General features: G+C 32.5%; 2 protein-coding genes across 3 annotated transcripts in view; one reads left to right on the forward strand and one right to left on the reverse strand.

Moving 5' to 3' along the window:
• FAM227B (family with sequence similarity 227 member B) overlaps nt 1–23,191 on the reverse strand; it is a 216,081-nt gene that overhangs the window by 102,322 nt on the left and 90,568 nt on the right. The gene's annotated exons all lie outside the window — the stretch shown is intronic.
• The window catches only part of FGF7 (fibroblast growth factor 7), a 51,864-nt gene continuing 30,289 nt past the window's right edge, over nt 1,617–23,191 (forward strand). Inside the window, exons 1-2 of one of the 2 annotated variants that reach the window (XM_053593308.1) lie at nt 1,617–1,879; nt 2,467–3,003. In XM_053593308.1, coding sequence (XP_053449283.1) covers nt 2,718–3,003 — 286 coding nt within the window. In that variant the 5' untranslated portion in view covers nt 1,617–1,879; nt 2,467–2,717. The remainder of the gene's footprint in view (nt 1,880–2,466; nt 3,004–23,191) is intronic. The other variant, XM_053593309.1, reaches the window with a different exon arrangement.

Genomic DNA, 23,191 nt, shown 5'->3' on the forward strand with positions numbered 1-23,191 from the left:
CTCTTTACCAACAAACTATCTATTTCTTTTAATTAAATCTAAGCATTTAGTTACCAAATATTGACATGTAGTCTACTGATTTCTTGGTTTAAAATCTGTGGAGTTAGTATAGAAAGATACATTTAGTAGCTTCTGAATCTTTACATTGTGAATAACATTAATATACTGTTAATAATGTTCATATTTTTGGAAGGAATATCCAAGTCCTATGAATTCTGACCTTGCTCAGATTGGTGAGGTATGATTCAATACATAGTAACATCAAATTTCTTTTCTCTTTCTCTTCCTCCTTTTAGAGAAATATGATAGAATTTTTGAGCCATCTAGCTTTCATCAGATGCAATTATAGAAGAGTCCATCCTTCTCTGCTTTAATAAACTGAGAACTTTCAATATTTGGTGTGCAAAGACTAACTGAGTACATTAAAACTATCCTGTGCTCTTGACTGTATTTCCTAAAAGCATAAACACACATAAACTATAATTTGATTGAATGGACTTAATTTCCTTTTCCTATTTGGTCTACATGCACCACCTGGTGGTAGAATAATGCATTTCAAGCGCAGAAGTGTGTGTGTGCGTGCGTGTGTATGTGTGTGTGTGTGTTCTGAGGGGTATATAACACATGAAAGAGAATTTTTATATGTATTTCTAAATACTGTTTTAAGCTGATGACACAATTATTCTGTACCAAATAGCTAATACTTGAGTACTACTATATACAAGTACACAAACTAGAACAGGAAGTAAAGAAGAAAAGAATTCATGTTGGAAAGTAAAATTGCTTTCTCCTATTTACCTTAGTTATAGAACTTAAAATTCCAATTCTAAATTAACATTTATTTATTGAGCTAATGCCCCTATGGAGGCAAAAGTCAAGCATTGATAATCATTGTGAAGTAATTTTCTTAAATTCTAATTTTTAAGAATAACAGTTTTTAAAAGTATGAGTTCCCTTTCTTATGTTAGTAGGCAGTATAAGTCACAGGTCACAGAATTTTAAAACTACAATGTGCCACAAAGTAATTTAGACTAGTACACTAATTTTATAAATGTAGCAGCTGAGATTTGGTAACATCATGTGACTTACTCAAAATCATACTATTTATTAACAATTCTACTCTAACTCAAATAAGAGTTAGAGGTTTTCTCACTTTCAGCCTAGGAATATAGGACAAAAATTATACTCATATTTAATGGTGAATTATCTCTACCCTTAATTCATTTGTGTAGTGCTTTAAGACACTAATATGTGTGTTAATACATATTGGTAGTTATGTTCTACTATTCTGAGCACATAGGATTTTTAAAAGAAGTGCATGTGTCATAAAGCCATGGAAAAGATTTTTTTACTAAGAAACTAAATCCCTTTTATATATGGGTTCAAATGAATATTTTTCAAAATATATACAAATGCTATATTGTAAATAAAATCTAAAAAATCTCCCTTCCCCCTTTTACTGTTTAAAAATCAGAGATCTGTTTCTACAAAATAGGTACCCACTTGTAGATTTAAGCATAAACCATGTTCATAGCTCCCTCTCATGACCATTGAATACTATACAAGCCTCCTTTTATTTTCACTGTTGTATTCATCTAACAGCTCACTGGTTAAGTTTTAATTGCTTCCAATGAGGTCAGCAAAGGTATTTATCGAAAAGCCCTGAATAAAAGGCTCTACACACACACATACAAGCACACACGCTCTCTCTCACACACAGAAAATCCTCTTGCCCGTTGATTTATGGAAACAATTATGATTCTGCTGGAGAATTTTTCAGCTGAGAAATAGTTTGTAGCTACAGTAGAGAGGCTCAAGTTGCACAAGGCAGACAACAGACATGGAACTCTTATATATCCAGCTGTTATCAACAGAACAAGTAAGTTACTGTTATTTGTTTTTAAAAACAATGCTGAATGTTTTCTAAAAGTTTATCTCTTTCTCTTGTTTTAGTACTAAGTGTTAAAGTAAAGCTACTAGATTTTTGAGCCATGCAAATATTTATAGTAATTATGTTGTAGAAAATAAAGATAATGTTGAAGTTTTCCAGAGCAATCTTGACATTTAACTTGAAAAATGTGGGAGGTTAAGGAGAAAATAATTGATTAGCTACAAATGTAAAAGCATATAATAAAGAAATCTAGGGAAAGCATTCCTATCTTTTTAGTAGTATTTGCAAAACTCAAATTAAATCAATAGTTCTAAGTGCAGGATGTTTCTCACAAAATAGCAACTGGGATGAACGGTGCAGTCATATTCTGATTTGTGTCTATTAATGCATAACTTTTATAAATCTACACAGAGTGGTAAAGATATTGACATCTCTGTGAAACCTGTTTTAAATGTATTGTCAAAGTATAAAATACATAGTATGTTATATACTATTTACCCACTGAAATTTATACATGCAATTTTTTATCTTCCTCTCCCTTCCTCTCCCTATTCCTAATCTCTCATTGCAAACAGCATCTCAGCAACTGAGCTTATTACAACCTGTTTTTATAAGGATATATCAACACAGAATTATTTAAAGAGGAATCCTGTATTGATATCAGGAACTAAAAGGATAAGGCTGACAATTTGGAAAGAACAACTACTCTTTCTTAAATCAATCTGCAATTCACAGATAGGAAGAGGTCAATGACCTAGGATTAACAATCAACTCAAGATTTAATTTTCATTATGTTATTCATGAACACCCGGAGCACTATACTATAATGCACAAATGGATACTGACATGGATCCTGCCAACTTTGCTCTACAGATCATGCTTTCAACTTATATGTCTAGTGGGTACTATATCTTTAGCTTGCAATGACATGACTCCAGAGCAAATGGCTACAAATGTGAACTGTTCCAGCCCCGAGCGACATACAAGAAGTTATGATTACATGGAAGGAGGGGATATAAGAGTGAGAAGACTCTTTTGTCGAACACAGTGGTATCTGAGGATTGATAAACGAGGCAAAGTAAAAGGAACTCAAGAGATGAAGAACATTTATAGTAAGTAATTTTTTTTTCACTTAAAGCACTGCTTATGAATCTTAATAATTTGTTAAAGGGTCGGTTTTCAAGAGACATGCTTTCTCAGTTTCCTTTTTTTTTTTTAAAAAAGATAAATGAAAGTTCATCTTGTAATTTCTCTAAATTGGTATAGTTGAACTATGTCCTTAAGAATGTCTCCTAGAGCAGGGAAATCTACTTATAGTTGGAACTGATAACCCAAGCCAACTAGAAAATATAATATCTCATGTTCTCAAAGTGGTTATAAGTTAAGCAAAATGCAAATGATATTATTCACACTAAAATATGATTTATTATTTTCTAGCGAAACTAAGCTCTAATATAGTGATTAGTAAATATTCATTAAAAACTACTTATTGGTAGTTTGACAAATTGAGAATTTATTTTTATTAATTTGATTTCCTCTGAAAGAATATTTCTGTGATACAAAATTCTTAATCTATGTTCAAAAATTCATTCCTGTGAAGTTGTGAATAGATACAAAACAGAAGGGAATATGTGGTATCCTCATCTCCTCATCTGTTCATATCATAATTAACTTGTATTGGATTGGTTTATTATCAAAATAGACAAAAAAGTAGATTTCTCCTAATATTTTCTTTATCTAAAACTTCTATGTCATAAAAATTCTCTGTTGCCTTAAGAAAAATCTAACCTTAAGGAAATAAAGTGAGTTAGAAGAGATGTTAATTCCATGATTTTTCAATTTAAAAGCATTACATTCCCCCCAGTTATTCTTTATATGTTGACATATCAGAATTGTGTTTTTCAATTAACACTTATGACTAATAACCAATTTTAATAGTATAAAATTTAATGGTATAAAACATATACTTTAACATACACACTAAGGATTCACAATCCCTCAGTGAAAATAAATTTTGTTTAGATAATATTAATATCATTTTAAAATATGTATGTTAAAGCCAGTTGAAAAAGAATGCATGGGGATGCTGGTGTAACGTGCCTATTACAGTGGCAAGCAAAATTTTTGTTCCCTGTTTACTGAGTGATTTTTTTGGCTTTTAAAGTAATCAACCAACAAATAGGAATTTGGGATAATTATGTTTCCAATATGAAAATGAGAGGACCTTTTAAAGCATTACTGACAAAGAATGTTAAAGTCATTTTAGTGAATTGACAGTTATGGTTTTATTGTTATTACTATTATTAGTAAAGATATCATGTTAGTCCTAGAAGATTGTTATGATTATACTCAAGTTTAGCTAGGAAAATGACTATTTGGAGGAAGTTTTGTGAATATCCACTTTTATGTGAGCAAAATAATTTGGCTTATAATCTGTTTATTTAAAAGTTACTGAGATTTACTATGATATTAGAACTTGGTAGACATGACAGAGACTTTAGGACAATTTCTTAGCTTTACCAAGACTTAATTTTTTCATATAAAAAACATGGAATATTTCTAGATTATTTCCAAGATACATTCCAGTTTTAATAATTTACTCTATTTTAAACCACAGCCTATGTTACATAAATATAAACAAACCTAACTACCCTTGATACAATCATCTCACACAAGGGAATATTTCTCAAAGGTAAGACGAGCTGTTAGAACTAACTTAATATTATGGTAATAAAGTTACAAAACTTAAACACTGTGGAATTCTTCCATATGTGCTGAGTAGTTCTTTTTAAATGCTTTTACCAAATAATGAAAAAGTAAAAAATTATATGTAAAATCCAGTGAAAACGAATAGTGCAGAGTTATTTAGGATCAAAAATATCTGCAATTGGAATGCATCCACATATATGAATTTTATTATGTTTTTGTTAAAATTTCTTAAAAGGATGAAACTCAGGTATTTGTATACATACCCGAAATGCTAAAATTATTTCATAGTTTGAAACACAATTTATTGCTAATCTTGAATAATCATAAAGCCAATTTAGTAAACTATTTCTCCTCTAATATTAATTCTACAGAAAAAAGAAAGAAAAAGTCATCCAGTATTATTACAAATTAGATTGTCATAACATGAATGTACTAAAAAAGACATGATGTATGTTATGCAAATAACCATCACTTCTATAAGCTTTTTCATAGGCTGTATATATGGTATACCTTCTTGATAATGGTAAATTCTCCAGAAGGGGAAATTTTCATCAAAATCTTTTTAGTAAACCGTATAACAATCATCAAGTTGTATGGCTATCCTATTGAAGAAGGATCCAGTAAGATTTCTCTGAAGTTAAAAAGGGGATAAATGCTTTTATCTATGTGAAATCCAAAGGTACAGACAGAAATACTCCAATAAAGAATACATGAAAAATAAAATATTCAAGGAAAATTCTGATAGCCATTTTCTATTACTTAAGGGGTAGACTTACTAATTTTAAGAGTGAACATCCATACATAAATGTGCTAATTGACACATGTGAAGTTGAGGCTGCTGTATTAGAAAAGCCAGGTATAAATAAAATGCTCAGCAGAACTTGTTTAAAATAATCAATGAGGGACTTGAAACCATAAATTTGAAGATTGCTCAATTCCTTGATTAATAATTGAATGAACAAATTAAACAAGATGTTTCCTTCCTATTTGATTTAAAATGAGACTAAAAGCTAATTGGATTTCCATTAGATTGAAACACAGCTAAGTTTAGAAGGTGGTAAACAACAGAATCAATCTCTGAATTTCATATTCAATATTTTGATACAATTAAATTCTTTATTTTTTTTGACAGAATATCACTATGTCACCCTCGGTAGAGTGCTGTGACATCATAGCTCACAGCAACCTCAAACTCTTGGGCTTAAGTGATCCTCTTGCCTCACCTCCCAAGTATTTTTTTGTTGTAGTTGTCGTTTAGCAGGCCCAGGCCGGGTTTGAACCCACCAGCCCCAGTGTATGTGGCCGGCGCCCTAACCACAGAGCTATGGGCACAGAGCTGATGCTTTACATTTTTTAATAGGCTGTTAATCACCCTTTTTTGGAAGTCTTTTAAGATGGTATACATTTTAATGTCTTAGATGATAAAGTTTGACATAAAAAGTAAGATGCCAGTGAAACATAATTGTTCTCTCAGTTACCATAGAAAGTTCCCAATGTATTCGCCTGGCTTTTCTTTGAATGCAAGAAAAAATGACCTAAGAATGTTAATGGGCTTCAGAGGACCATTTACTTCATTGGTAGAAGCACGACTTCCACACAAGAATATGATTTTTAAGCTACTGGTAAATATGGATTGGAGCTAATAGGAGAGGTGCAAAATCTGGGTATTAAATCTCCTTCCAGAAGATCAATGAGGTAGGTGGATAGAAAGCTTGGAAGAAGAGAAGGAGAGTGATGGATGTGACTGTAAAGTCTCATATCTTTAGAGAATTTAAAAAAATTATTTAAGCTACCCTGGACTGTGATGTTTTCACGTACTTTTGTCTTTCCTTAATTGCTGTGTTGTCTTATGAAATATTCTAAATTTAGATTAGAATGAATAGATTGCACAGAGTGCACCAAGAAACCCAACAGAAGTAAGATTTATATTAGTGGACATGTGCATATAAACAAGAACTAACTATGTAGATGGGGGAATTCATGAGTGGGCAAGAGAAGGTGGATCACATTTCTGACTCTTGGGAAGAACGAGCTGTTATTAAAGAACTGGTCCTAGGGACTGCACATTACTCTTACCAAGGCAGAAAGTGTCTCCTCTTCACTTGTTTTCTCTGGTGGCTCCATATTTAGCTTTATAGTAAGTTTATAAGCAATGAAACTGGTACCTAATTTAACTATCAATAAGAATAGTATAAGCATAAAATAAATATTTCTTTAAAACATGCATTCAAAATGAATATTTCTTTAAAACATACATTCAAAATGAACCAAATATTCACATTTTCTGCACAAGGAGAGCATTGAGAATATCATAAAGGGACTGGACATGAATAGTCAATAATTCCACTGCTGTTGTCAGGGCTCTCCCCTTGAGGAAAAGGCCATACTGTGAATTTAGATAATTCTTGGACCAATCAACCCATCAGCAGCCAGAGGCAATCACTCCACACCTGACAGAAATAACACTGTTGTTTAAGCTGAGAATTGAGGTGCTGAGTGAGAGACAGCAGCAGTGCACTGGGCAATTGACGACTGCCCTGAGAGACAGATGTGGAACAAATAACCCATTCCCTCAAGATTATTTTCCTGCTTTGGTATCCAATTACTAAAAAGTTGTGTTCTTCCCAACAATAGTCAAAATTATCCACTACTTTTAAGAAAAAATAATTAATTGTCATAAACCACTGGTTCAAGAGAAAGAATGCCTCACTTGATTATAATTGAGCATTGTTAGTTCTGTAGCAAAAAAAGGGTTAGCCATCCTGAAAACTGGCCAATGATTTGGCAATATTCTCTTTTGGATTGCTAGTCTGTTATGGGATATGGCCTAACAATTGGCAAAAAACAAATAAACACTGGATTTGACTTTGGCCACAAAACCTTCAGTGACTCAATTGTCAACAATTCTTTGGATAGGCTCCCATTCAGCAACAATCTCTGCTAGTAGCTTGCAAATATATATATCACCTCTGAATATGGAGATGCTAAATTTGCCTATATCCCAGACATAACAATATAAGGACAATTCCTGCCTTTGAAAAACAGACTATAAGAACGTATCTATGGATTTTAACTAAAATCCTAGAAATTATTGACAAAGTAGAGTCCTGTAGAACTGGTAACATACATTCTCTATAGTAATTTTTCAAGACTTTAAATTATAGAGGATAGATAAACTATTGGGGAGTATATTTGGAAATAATAGCTATTCTTTAAAAACTCTAATATTGATGATTATTCTTCATTTTATAATCTTCCCCCTATTTTTGGCTATCACATGTGCCTGGCACTTACTAACTACTAAAAAGTTTATTTATTGTCATGGCATATCTTTTATCATCTCTTTTTTCTTTTGTAAATCCTTATCTAAACTATTTCAATATCACTTTCATTTCCATATCAATGTGGAACATCTGATCATGTATTTTCACTTGTGACTCAGCTATATGACAACTCTTCACTCTATAGCTTCAGAGCTTTCAGAGACCCAAGTGAATTGGAGAGAATGCAAGAAGTCAGGTTTTAGATATATGGAAGGGGTTGCCTTTTCTAGATTTTTCTATTTCTTAACCTTGGCGAAATATTATAATTAGCTGGAAAATTTTTTAAAAATACTAATGCCAGGTCCGACCCACAAGATTCTTATTAAATTGATCAGGGGTGAAGTCTGGGAATAAGGAATTTTAAAATCTCTCCAGATAATTCTAACAGGTTGAGAACCACTGAACTAAGGGGATCATATTAGATTACTAGGGAAACTGCAGCTCAATTAAATCAAAATCTGATGAAGGTGGGAAGGATTCAGGCATCAGTATTTGTTTAGCTAAGGCTGAATATCACTGTTTAAGGGCACCAAGAATTCTAATTCAGCCTGGACTTCCTCAGGTGTCCTGGGAAATGTCTCAGAACCCTTAGAGGGCTTCAGAGGGCTTGCACAGTAGAGGATTTTGGAATAGGCTTCATTAGGCAAGAATCCCACAAATAAGTATTGAGGGGATTTTTATGGGCCTAGGATTTTGGCATAGGCTTCAATAGGCAAAAGTTTCACAAATATGTGTTGAAGGGATTTTTATGTACCTGTCTGGCCTCTCTGACAAATCTCAGTGGTTTCAACATTTAGTGAACTGACAGAGGAATGCATATAATATCTCTATAGCTACTATGTAAGGAGGTTCTTTTGCTGAGTGAGTTTGCCACAAGGAAGAATAGGTCCTCTGTCACAGTCTCACAGTGACAGGTCTGAATCTTATCTGATGCTTTCAAATGATGTTACAGCCAGGGATCTGGAGTACAGGTATTGATGTCCCTTTACTTTGCACTCTAACTGTAAACTTAGATGCCTCAAGTTAGACTCTCACCTCTCATCCCACCACACAAATTTCAAAGGCAGAGATTTAAAGAGAGAACCTCCAGTCTAGAAAACCCATTAGTGAGGGAACCACAAGTCCAGAGGGTTGTCTTCATCAACTTTGAATTGTTATAACAGAATACCACAGACTGGGTAACTTATTTTAAAAATATACATATATTTCTCATAGTTCTGAAGGCTAACAAGTCCAATATTAAGGTGCTGTCATTTTGCAAGGATATTCTTTCTGTATTATTCCGTGGTGGAAGGTAGAAGGTCAAGAGAGATTGAGAGAGTAAGAGACAGGCAGGTCCAAACCTGATTCTGTAGTAACCCACTCTTGTGATAACAAACTCACTTTTTTGATAACAAACCCACTCCTGTGATAATGACATTAGTCCATACATGAGAGTGGAGCCCTTATGAACTAATCACCTCCTTATACCATTACAACAGCAATTAAAGTTCAGCTTGAGATTGGGAGGGGACATACACACCATAGCAAGGGTTTGTGCACATTAGCGAAAAGGACATAAAGCTAGAGGTTCGTTCCAGTTGTATGATTGATTATACAACATGAAGGCAAAGCTTTCTTTATGTCCTAAAGATTCTAGTTTTTTCCTTTGTATCAAATAATTTTCAGCAGCACAGTAACTTTCTTAATAAAAGTATTAGAATACAATACTTCTACATTTTGATTTCACATATAGCACATAGAAGAAAATGCAGCAATTGTGTGTACTTAAGTAACATGGAGAAAGTAGAACTCTTATTAAATGAAATGCATTTCAGTTTGAACACCTTCTTTTGAAAAAATATCCAACATTTCTACCCTCAAAATAGGTTGGAAATTAAAATCCTCTGCTTTCACATGGTTTGGAAAGCCATGTTAAAAAGTCACTGAACACATCACTGCTACAAGACTACGTTTTATAACTGTATTTGAGATTACATCTGGACCTACCTTAAATAGAAAAGCCATATCAAATTCACTAACAAAGAAAATGTCATTAAAGGTACTTAATTATATGTATGAATGTATTTGTGTATTAATATATAAAGCCAAAGGGATTATGATGGGGAAGGAGAAAGGAGAATTATCCAGTACACATGTTCAGGTGAAACCTTGTCTTTAGGCAAACAACATCATTCTCAGATTAAAATAGTTTGATGTATATTGACAAGAATTGGCTCTAGAGATTCTACAGTTGTTCTACTCAACTTTCATTCCGAAGAAAATAATCTCTTCTATTGGAAGGGTCATGCTTACTTCATAGAGCCATTTAGCTAATACTCATCTAAGAATAAATAGGAAAAAATCTTTGTGAATAGGAGGAGAAAAGGAACAAGGACTTTATATAAAAATTAATGGATTTAAAATCCTCTGTAAATTTAAAATGAAGTATGAAGGATTTTCATAAAATATAACTCTACGAACTTTTTTGATGCTCTTAAGGAATGAGGGTATTAGAATGCAATGGATCAATAAAGTAGTAGAGGGAGGATTTCTAAGATTAGAACAAAACAACCAAAATGCTTAGGGTTGGATTTAACAAGAAATTGAAGTAATAGTGCACAGAGGAGTTCAAATGATGATAAATTACTGCAAGATTACTCAAACAGAGGGTTTGAATCTAATTAGTTACTTTTGTGCCTAAAACTGTAATAGACTTTGCTTATTATATCAGGACCATTCTGAAAATGAGTTTATTTTTTAATGATTAAAGTAATAGAAGAGAAGCGAGGCATATTTCAACATTCTTAAATACGATATTTATCATGCTCTAAGTGTATATTTCCCATTTTATCTGTCTATTTGAACTTTAGCTGTAATTGTAGATAATGTTGAAAAAATGATTTGTTATACAATTCAGAATCAACTCAGCTTTCAGAATTTTCTTAAGGCAGTATTTCTGTGTTTCTTAGAACACTAGTTCCTTGAGATATTAATGGTGTTTCCTGTAGCAGAGTTTCTGTGACTAGCTCACTGGGAAATATTAGTTTAAATAAGTTGAGCTATTTTTTAAAGCACATCTTTTGAGTCTATATTATACTAATGTGAATTGCAAAACTCTAGGAAAAGAATGCCCATGATTTCCCAAACTTACCTGACAATAGAACCACTCCTCATTCTCCCTCAGCCCCTCATCCCACGTCTTGTCCCTGGTTTGGGAAGAACAGTTAAACTTCACTAAATTGCAGCTTGAAAGCTATTGCCTAGGGTTTCATCTTTGGTATAGTCAAAAACTAAACCAAACTGCATCTCAGTTGTATGATTTAAGTAAAAAGCCAATATTTTATAATGGCATTGGACTTATGCCAGAATCAGGAGCCTGCATAAGATTTTGGACTATTAGAATGGTAATTAGGGTATGGATGCTATTCTATCCTGCAGAGATCTGCAGTTCAATTTCGGCCTATTTTAAATGCTTTCTGAGTTCTGAGCAGGTTTAGACAATCATTTTCCTAATTTGACATGTCCAATAGCTATTGTTTGTACAACCTATAAATTAACCAAAAAAATTTCCCACGAAGTAACTGAAAATGTTTTAGGATTCCAAAATGATTGAAGCATTCTTATTGTATGTACCTAAAAAAATAAACTTTCTTTTCAAAAAGTACTTTAAACAAAAGTTGTAGTTATTTTAATTATATCAATAAGGAAACAAATTTCATGAATTGCTCAATAACTACTTAGAAATTTGAAATTTAGCATTACCTCATAGGAAAACTATAAATTTAATGACTTAATTTCCATATCCTTTGAAGGAGTCAAGTTATTTTAGATTTTAAAAAGAGACAGAGTTAGTAATGGTCTTATTCTCTTATATGCCCCATTTGCTTTCTACCTGTACATAGCACATTTGCTTTGTCTCATGGTTCTTGCTGTTTGTGTTTGGCCCTACCCCTAGAATATCAGTTGTGGAAAGATAAACACCATATCTTACTTTTTTTTTTTTTTTTGCAGTTTTTGGCTGGGCTGGGTTTGAACCCGCCACCTCCGGAATATGGGGCCGGTGCCTTACTCTGTAGTGCAACAGGCACCGCCCTCTTACTCTTCTTTTTAATCTCCCAGTGATAGAAGAAGGAGCATTTAGCTCAATGTAAGAAGTGGAAGAAGGGAAGGACTGGAAATCATGTAATATATTTTACCTTTAACTTATCACAAATCTAAAATTAGTATAAGAAATAGATTACTAAAATATCAAAAAAATTAATTAAATTCAGATAAGAATTAAAAGCTTTGCTTAAATAAAAGAAATATACCTAACTTCCATTTTACTCTCAATCATTTGAAAAAAGGGATTGGCCTCCAGAACCAATTTGACTTAATGTCTTTCTAAGTAATTTCAAAGGATAAGTAGAATAGATGGTTTATTTTAGAGGACAACTACACAAGAAGACACAGGTAGCACTGGTGACACAACAAGGGGATTGGCAGGGTATAGTGAAGACCAATCCTAGAAGAATTGTGGCCCTCCTAACATCATTCTTATTATCACCTGACTGTCAACTAATCAATGCATAAAAAAACTGTATGCAGAAAAATAACAATTAATGGTTGATATTAGTTTAAAGAATAGCTACAAAAGGAGATACCAGTAGAAAAAGTATTTAAGATGTACACTAGCAGAAACTAAGACATGGGCTGATAATTTGGGGCAGGGGTCAAATCCTAGACCTAGTGATCAGCACTGAGGGGAGGAGAGGGAATATGTATATAGAGAGAAAAATGTGGAGAAATGGAAAGTGGGTGAATCTACGCTCAATTTGTTTTAGTGCCAGTAGCTTGATTGTCAGGATCGTTTTTGGTATCTTATGGTGTTTCTAATTGTACTTCTGACCACAGGCCTGGAATGTCTGGTTTATATTGAGGTAACTCTCATAGGGAGATCACCTGTTGATGGTGGGCAGTTTTCTCCCTTGCATTGAATAATGAAGACATTATACAAAATTTTAAAGATTGGTGACTTTTTGTTTCATTCTTTTATTAATTCAACAAATAGTCACTCATACTTTCCTTTGCCAGACTGAGAATACAGTTGTTAACAAATGCAGTCCATGCTTTTGTGAATTAATAATTTAGCTGTGAGGCAGGGAAAAACCACAAGTTGAGAGAGTGCAAGTTGAGAGCACAGAGGGAATCACCTAACCCGACATGAGAAGGGGGCGTGGGCATGGAAATCTTTTCTGGGAGGAAATGACCTAAAGGATGAGTAGGATGAAAGATAAAAGACAGATGTATTATCCTCAGAAGCAATGTTTTCTGTAGATGCTTGATAGTACGAGAGAGTACTGCAAGGTTGGGAAATGGAAAGTGATTTAACATCTTTCCAAGTATCAACATCACAAATGTAAACATTTCTTTCCTATTAAAAATATAAGAACATTTGCTCTTTATCAATTTTCAGACTTTGAATGATTTCTGTGTTTATTAAAAACAGAACTTCCCTAACAAAACTAAATTCTCTAAAAGCATGGACTGTGGATTTGTTTACCACTGCATTCTCAATCTGTCAAAAGGAGGTATTAGTGACTCTTTGTTGAATCAATAAAAGTATGAAAAAAGAGATTACCGAATTCTCAATATTTGTATAATGTATTTTCTTTGAAGGGTAACTTTTTTGAAGGCACAATTAAATTGGAATAGCTTTTCTGCCGGGTAAATGCATATTTTTCTCTTTTGAATGACTTTGCAATCTTTGATAATAATTGTAACCTGCATAAGTCAGCTGTTCACAAATAATCACTGTAAAAGCTACATTGTCATTTTGGAAGAGTTTTTTTTAACAGTTAATAAAAGGAGAGAGAAATAATTTTGAGGCATGTTATTAGCATTTAAGGACTAAAGTATGGAAGTTACCTATTAAATTCTGTAAGATAAGACATACTTTTACTACCATGAAGGTTGGCTCACCTATTACATCTGTGTAACTAGGAGACTCAGTGGTCAAGCAGCTGTGCATAGTTTTATTCCAATTCATTAAATAGGTTAATGAGGTAATACATTTTCTCATTTAGAACTACTGAGATGTCTGTTTCTGAGAAATTAGGCTCACCTCCTTTCTTGTACAAATAGTGTGTTATAAAACAGTGTTCAGTGTTTAACAGGTACACAGTGGTCCTTTCAGCTCAGAAAAGATTTTGGTCTTCAAATTTTCTCTTAGCTGACTGGAAGTTGATCAAATATTGAATAACAATATATCCCCCAAAGAAGATAGGCATACACCTATATCATGATTAAGTTGTACTTTAAAATTTATGGTATTTTAAAGTACTATTTAATAGTTTATTAGGTATTCATATTAATATTACCATTGAACTTGCTGCACTATGTAAATGTAAATTTTGTTATTGCTATTATAAATCTAATTTAGTCTATGCAAAATTGCATAATGTACAACTGAGAATATTTTTATTGAGTGACTAAATATAAGTATATAACTAAAATGGTGATTATTTAAAAATACATATGTCAATCTTGAAATTGGTACAGAATATTTTATTCCATTCTAATTAATTCTCAAAATACCTCCTTGCTATAAGCTTGCAATCACACTATTATTTCATTTTACAGAGCAAAACAAAAGATCCTCAGGAAATTAGCTCTCTTGATAAGTTTGCTGGTTTATAAGCTCTGGTTATAAAATTAGACATAGGCCTGTTTTGCCTCCTATTAGGCTTTGCTCATTTTAATTAAGAGAGATTAGTGTTTAAACTAGGTGATGATTCAAATGATCCTATCAAAAATCTTTGTGCACAATAATTGATTGCTTTCTGGAAATATTTGGGTGGTCACTTAACTTACAAAGGGTAAATATTGAATAGTAGGTCTGATGAATTCATTGTGTAACATAATTATATATTGCAGAGCAAGAAATTCATGTACATAATGCTGCTTTAGCCTTCCAGTTCACTCATAATCAATAAAAATTGGTTATGAAGAGACTCAGAAGGAGAAAAAGAGAGGTATTTTCTCTCAATGGAAACATGGGTTATTAATATTAAGATAACAAACATCACTACTATAGCAAGAGTTAAACTTAGAAGTGGTTTCTATGAGTTCAGTGCTGTGCTAAATATTTTATATATCTATAATGTTGGCAGATTTCTTCCTATTTTGCAGCTGGGGGAGCTTTTGCAAGAGTTAAGCAACTTGCTCTAGATTACATAGCTAGTAGTAACTGTCAGAGCTGGGAAGTGAAGTAGGTTTAACTCCAAAGCATAGTTTTCGTCACACGTATCACCACATGTGTCACCTATACTGTCACTGGTGTTATTAAAATATTGCATATTAATTTGTACCATGCAGTGCGATGATTTACATCTGAAGAAGTAGAAACAGCTGATTTTTTTCTCTGTAATATGACTTAATGAGTACTTGGCATTATCTTCTTCTTATTAAATAAAAACTCTACTCCAACTTTCCTTGTACAAAACATCTCCATCTGTCTTCCTCTAAGTTGGCATAGCAACCTTCAGTTTATTTTTCTTAAAAATTGCTAAAGATGCTATGAAATTTAGTTTGGTTGTGTGTTAAACACACTTCTCACATTTATTAGAAATATTTTCTTGTTCAATAATTATACAGCTATCTGTATAATTAAGTTGGAAAAAAACCCAGTTTATTGATAAATAGTTTCTTTTGTCCATGATTTCAAGTTATTTCTAATCCTCTTAGGACTGTCTCCAACAAAAAGGGAATAATAATAATGAGTTACTGCAATACGTATTTATGGAATTATATTTTATGAAATTTTTCTGATTCTGGGTAAATTATATCTCCATTTCTAAATGTTTTTCAGGATACTAGTCATATGTATTATTTGTGACCTGATTAATATTGAGTTCTCTCAATGTTAAAAAAAAAATCTGTATTCTGAAAGTTGCAGTGGCTCTAACAATTAGAATACTACTTATTGCAACATTTATTGAGCATATATTATATTCTATGTACAGTGGATACATAGATATACTACATAGAGATCCACTATTTGTGAAAAATTTTAGCCTATTTGAGGGTATCAACACCAACAAGTCAATTATAACAGAATGTTAGTAAGTACTGTGATAAAGATAAGTTCAGGGAGTTAGAGGACAATAGTTTAAGGTGGGAAGTAAGAAGAGATGATACTGCAGTAAAATCTCATATCTTAGAAAGTTGTTTTTCATTTTAGGAACTTTACCCATAGGTTATAAAGAGTGATTGAAGAATAGTAAAAGCAGTAACGTATCAAAAATAGTCGGTTATTTACATTAGTCATAAAAATGACCTGAATAGTTAATATCTGTTAATAACTCAGAATATTATTTTGATTAAAACTTTAACTCCTTTTCTTACCAAATCTTCTTACAGAAATACTCATAGGTAAGAAAATTAACTCATGTGAATGAATATCCATTAATTTGTTCCACCTACTCTTTGATATAAGGGTATATAAATGGATGAGATTATCCATTGGAGAAGAGTAAAGGCAGAAAATGTTGGCTTGAATAATTCACAATTTATTTATAAGTCTTAGTTTATCATAACAATAGTACTATTTTAGTATAAACATTAATGCATATTATTTACCACCTATGAATAGACTGAATTGCTAAGAAAGTGAGAATGAGAGGCAGTATGAAAACATGGAAATAATAATACTGTAGTAAATATTACGACCTGGCTTGTAATCCTTTTTCTTCCAGTAATTAATTGAATTGCCTTGGGTGAGTACTTAACCATCCTAAGCTTCAGTTTTATTTTTTTTTTTAAAGATAAAATGAAGAGTGTTATAATAGATTGCTTGAATAGGTTTCAATTGTAAAATGTTACCAACAGTGCTAAGCAACTGAGAGAGACAGAGGGAAAGTGTATTAGTTATCTATTGCTGCATAACAAATTACTCAAAATGGATCAGCTTAAAACAATATTTATTATTTCACAGTTTTGGAAGGTCAACAATCAGGGAGTAGCTTAGCAAATGATTCCAGCTCACAGTTTCTTCTGAGGTTGCAGTCAAGCCATCAGCCATACCTGAAGTCTTCGCACATGGTTGTTGGCAGGTCCCAGCTCCTAGCAGGCTGATGGCCAGAAACTTCCTCTTCACTATGTGGGCATCTCCACAGGCTTTCTGAGTGTTCTCATAATTATAACATGACAATTGGCTTTCCTCAGACACCAATGGAGGGTAGGGGGTAGAGAAGAGACAGAGAGAGAATCTCTAGGATAGAAGCTGCAGTGTGACATACCATCAATTCTGCCTTATTTTATTGATCACACAGACCAACCACAGTGAACTGTGGGTGGGAACTACCCAAGGGTGTGAATAGTGAACACTAAGTGGTAGGGTCATTGGAGCCAAAACAGAGGCTGGCCACAAAAATGGTTTGTGCATTTGAAGAATTTTTAGTCAAGACGAGAATCAAAGTATTCATAAAGATTAAATTAAAACAATGATAGAGGAGGAACAGAGCAATACATTTGTGGAATAAATTTGTTTCTCAATAAGCTTGAGGAATAGGGGCTTCTAATTTGGCTTAGCATGTCCTTAGAGGGCATATGGTTCTCTTACTGCAGAATCAGGGAAAAAACCTTATACTGTTTGTTAACAAATACTCTGCTTTGTAGCACTGAGAAAGAAAATGAATTGTTTGTTTTCTTAAAAGCATAATAATGGTTGCATGAAACAAAGACAACTGCATTCTGGAGTTATAGGGCTGGAAAGAACCATTGAGAACATCTAGTCCAGAGATCTTGACGTGAAGTTTGCAGAGGGACTTTAGGGTATCTGGTAAGGAAAAATTGTGCACAAAATATTGGAGAAGGGATTAAAAACTTTCCTAAGATTCTCGAAAGTATCTGTGTTTCCTAAAACGTTCAAGAAACACCATCTAGTCTCTGATACTTATCTTATTGATGAGGGAACTGAGTTAAAAAGAAAAAAACTTTTTAAAATTTCATCATCAGTTAGTGGCAGCGGTGGTTTGCACTGGAATTGAAGTCTTTTGGGTTTTAGTTCAGCATTCTTTTAGTTAGACCCAATATATACACAATATGTATTGTTGCTGTGGTTTATAAAACCAAAAATGTACCTGCTTTTCTTCTATTTTATACACTCTAGTTGGATTATTTTCCCTTTCAAACCCCGAAAATATTAAAAAGTGAGTATATTTTTTATAAGTAAAAGAGTGTCTGAAAGGTAAGAATATTGTTCCAAAGTGTTCACAATGTGAAAACCCAGTGTTCATGTAGATGAAAAAGAGCAGCAATTCAATTATAGTTGGTCATCTATAATATAAGCCCAAATACTTAATTGATACAATAATTATGTAATATTTGAGTTGCCTTCTGGTTCTTGTTGTATAGTAATGAGTAAAATGAAATGAGCCAAATTAATGTGTTAATATTTAAAAAAACAAATAGAGGAAAAGAATAGGAAATTTGTCTTTATTGAATGTTAAGTATTTTCCAAGCACAGTGCTGGGTACTTTAGATGATTTATCTCATCTTATTCCCATTTTATAAAAGGAAAATGAGGCTCAGAGGGTTTGAGAACCTGTGAGTGTCCTGGGGGTAGTAAGTATCAGAATAGGATTTAAATTCAGGGCTATAAATAATGAAAAGCCAATGTCCTTCCACTCACTGAGTTTTGTTATATAAGACTCTGGAGTTAATTACCTAGGTATTATTAAACACTCTAATATTTTGGCATTTTAAGTTTTCTATCAAGATGATCTCAGTTATTAATTGATTTAGTGCCAAATAACTATAATGAGAAATCTCCTTTTGCCAAATGTATTGATACCAGACATTCAACAATTAGAGATTCATTCTTTTTGGCTTTATGTTTTATCTTCTTTTAACATGCAAATTACCCCCAAACATAATGATTAAATGCTTATAAATAATTCATATCTTTAAAATGAATGAGTATATAAGATAATTTCCTAAAAGTGAGTTTTGATTGGTTAGAACAGAAAACATGAAATCACCTTGGCAGGAGAAGGAGGTATTAAGGTAGAAGAGGCTACAGAAGGAGGATGTCAAGGGACCAAATAGCACTGCCAGTGTAGCCCAGGTGTCCATTATTTATATTTTCAAATCAAACAATTAATTCACATTTATTTCTTATAGTGTCACTTTGAATCCACAATATTATAGGCATGTTAGGGTATACAAAGGAAGCATAAGGTATAAAACTTGAATCTGGCTTCTAATAATACAATATTAGAAATAAAACTAATATCAACCTGAAATAAAGTAAAATAAAAAATAAGAGAGCCATTAAATGCTAAATTATATGATAGTGGCTACAGTTGTAACAGGAGCTCCTGAAGGTTGGAGCAGTTCAGGAAGGTTTATAGACAAGGTAGGATATGAAGATTAGTTGGGATTTCTATCTACAGAGAGTAGAGAGCATCTCATGACAGTAATTTTCTTCTAATTTACCACAGTCTTACTTCTCATGGGCTCCACATTATTTCATATGTTCAGCCTCACCAATAACAGATTAGAACGAAACTTCATTAGACAACCATTATTATTATGTTATTATTAATAGTTTTGTGTTTAAAATACTATAGTATCAGATTTCCCCATCTACATTATACTTTTAATAAATTCATGAATTTTTCCTTTACTGGAATGAAGTTATTTTTAATTTTAACTTTCTTATACATTATAACTATGGCATATTTCTAAATGCTAATATTTTGTCAAATAAGCTTACTTACTATCTTTTAAATAAAGACACAGTTATTAGTGTATTATAGTTGGGAGACAGATACGTGGAGAAGTGGCAAAACTTTTTTCAGTGTTCTCCAAGAACAGAACCTCTACAATCTTTGTTAGTAGTCCAATATTATTTCCATTCCAATATTATTTTACCCTAACGGTTGGGACACTTTTCTCATATCAGAAAATCACTACTGTTTTCAATAACAATGATAATTATATTGGTGGTAGCAGGCAGGTTATGTGTGAAATATTTTTAATGTATTATCTTATTGAATTCCTATCGGTTATGTGTTCTAACTGCATACAGTGTTTCTCAGTGGATAGTAGGAGGAATAACATTTTCACTGTACTTAATGCATTTTTTAATCATTAGGTAGCACTCAAATATTATAATTAATTGTATAGGTCTGTCTGATTTTCTGACTAGAGCTCCTGAAGGGCAGAGATCTTTTCTTTTTCATCCTTTTATTCATAGACCCGGTATAATGTCTACCACATTAGAAAACAGTGTTTGAGTAGTTGAAAAAAGTAAGAAGAAATGAAACTTGAGTGAATAAAGTCAGTATAAAGCTTCCCTCAGCTCATCACTACAGTTGCATACTAAAGGCTGACCCCAAGGAAGTGGTTTTTGCACATCTGGTTAAGGTGGACAACCAAATATATGAAAACAAACCATCAGTGAGGTCAGTCCCACACTCGCCCTGCCCCCAATTAATATGCTACTGGTAAGAAACTTTATCCTTTGGGTCATTTTTTTCTTTTACCTTATTTTCTACTATTTGCTAATGGAAAGATTCTATTCTCACCAGCTAATCTATTCACTCTTCGTTCCAAAGGCTATACATAAACATCCATATTTTTTACTAAGTGTGCAATGACATTGATTAGGATTTTTTTCATTTTCCATATCTACCTACTTTTCGGGGCCCAAATTAAGTTTCAACTCTCCCATGTAGCTCCTTGTGGTCATTTCAGTCCATCCATCACCCATGTGTAAGAGATTAAAATTTGAAAACAGTAACATATTATACAAACAGAAGGCCTTACTGTCATTATTTTCCTAGATTATTGTCTTCTCCTAGGCTTTAGTGTTAAAGATTTTCCCATCTATTATATCAACTCCTCATCACCTCTCATTTCCTTGCCTTTTACCTCCCACGTCAGCAATTAGGTTAAGTGCTTTGTGTAGAGTAGTTATTCACTGATTACTTTATTTAATGTGTTTTATAACTGCCTGCCATTAGAAAGCTGTGTATGAAGGAAACCCACTAGCATGGTTTTTTAAGCTTCTGAATCAGAATAAAATCAATTCTAATTTGTTGCTATTTGCATTAGACACTTCTTAGGCCCAACTATTTGCTTTTCTTCTTTTTAAAACAATACCCTGTTTGCATTCTACATGATATCTATATTCTTGCCATCTACCAAATATATGCTGTCCATACTGCTAGACAGATTGGTTAGGAAAAAGAGATTGAAAGTGGCAGAGGGAGATGGGGAGGACAGTTAGAAATTGTGTGAGGGCAGAAATAGTTTTTATGTCCAACTTTGCTGTATTGCATCTCTAACAATTAGTATAATTCCTAGGACATATTAAGTACTTAAAAATATGTGTCAAATGAATTCTTGCACATAAGGGATCAGATATAAGTAGGGTGACCATATTCAATGGTCTTTGGAGCTAGCCTATACTGGCTCATGACAGCCTACTGTTAATTTTTCAGAAATTTTGTAAACTTCTTGTTAATTATAGCCATTATTAAACATTTAATCACATAAACTTATAATGAAATAAATTACATTAAAAATTAATACATATTCAAAACTCCTAATCTGAATCATTTTACTATTTTCTATAAAATTTTTGAGGTTATTTATTTATAATGTGTTTATATGATGAAAATACTAGATAATAGTATGCTATTATACTAAATAATAGTATTTCTTCCCAATTCTATTCAGTGATGTTTTCTTGGTAGCTTGGAAGTAACCATGGTAAGAGCACTTATAACACAGAAATTGACATATCAGGACTTGATTTATCATTTCATTGATAGACTTAAGAGAGAAATAGAGAAAATGTCAATAATACAAATTAAATGTAAATGTTTTATGTCTTGTTATATCATGAATAGAATAAAAAATGAGAAAATAGTCTCCCAGTACCCCTACAAACTATTATCTAACAAAAAGTCACTCACATTATTGAAAATGAATGAAGTTACAACATACATCTTCACTGATTCACTTTCATTTGACTAATATAAATGAAAGTATTTTATTTACTTATTTGTGTTAATAAGTAAAAATAAAAGCATCCACAAACATATTTGTCAGAACTATACTTATTCCTCTATTGCAACTATAGGTTGGCTTCAGAGAAAAATAAAAATCACGAAAAGAATTTGTAAGTATGGTTTATTTTATTGTCTCTGGACTTGTGTGCTATGATTTCTTACTATCAGTAAAATTTATAATAATGAACTATGTATGCAGGTATGTGCACACTTTCTCCCCCGGAGAGTCAGTTGTTAAACATTTACAGCATACTTTTGCATATAATTTAACATCCAAACTGGAACACTTTTGAGAGTAAAAGATGGCGGTGCTACAAATTATTACATTAGGATAGCAGATATAAACTGAAAATGTGCTGGGAAAACCAGGATGCACGGTTACCCTTGTTATGAGGAGCTTAGTACAATACTGGAAGCAATGTTGGGGCATGCTGTGGCACTGCTTTGATGGTAGAAAATTCACTGATGAGAACCATATGTACTGTTTAATTTTTCATTGTAGTAACCCTTCTCCCTCATCAGAATTTATGGCTGTTCTCAAATAATGAGAAAACAGAAAGGAAGCCCACAATGCAGCGATTTAGCCCAGTGTTTATTGTTTTTAGCATTTTAACATTTCATTAAAATATGCACTATAAAAAGATCTTGAAAATGCAGGGAGACAAAACTGGTTTAAACAGTGACAGATTCCACTTTTTTTGTAGTATAAAAAAAGTAAGGATAAAGAACATAGATTATTGCATATTTGGCTTTAAAAACTTCTTAAAGATAAAAAATAGGTAGACATAGAAATAACATTGAAATTATCTTCCTAAAAACATCAATAGATTATACTTCTTGGGTCGAGTTATATTCGGTTAAACATTATATATGTTTAAGAATATAAAGTTTAGGCCAAGCTCAAATAACTTCAAATCAAATGAAGCCTATACATGCAGATCTAACTTGGATAGCATAAAATTCTGTTCTGAACAGCGAAGCAAGGACACTTTGAGCTTATCTTTTATAGTCTATCTTCAAAACTAGAATTAAATCTCAAAGATGTCAAGCTCTTTCAATACTCGTTACGAATATATCATTCAAAATTCAATTTAAGCCATCTTGTATCTATTTTTTGTGTGTGTGATATACTTTGAGCTAAAAAAGTTAGTAAAATTATAAAGTTTTGCCTATCTCTTTTTGTTGTTCTGTTGGTTCTAAAATATCCCAAATTTACAAACAAA

Source organism: Nycticebus coucang, chromosome 6 (genome assembly GCF_027406575.1).
Source record: "Nycticebus coucang isolate mNycCou1 chromosome 6, mNycCou1.pri, whole genome shotgun sequence".
In the NCBI taxonomy this organism is placed as follows: Eukaryota; Metazoa; Chordata; class Mammalia; order Primates; family Lorisidae; genus Nycticebus; species Nycticebus coucang.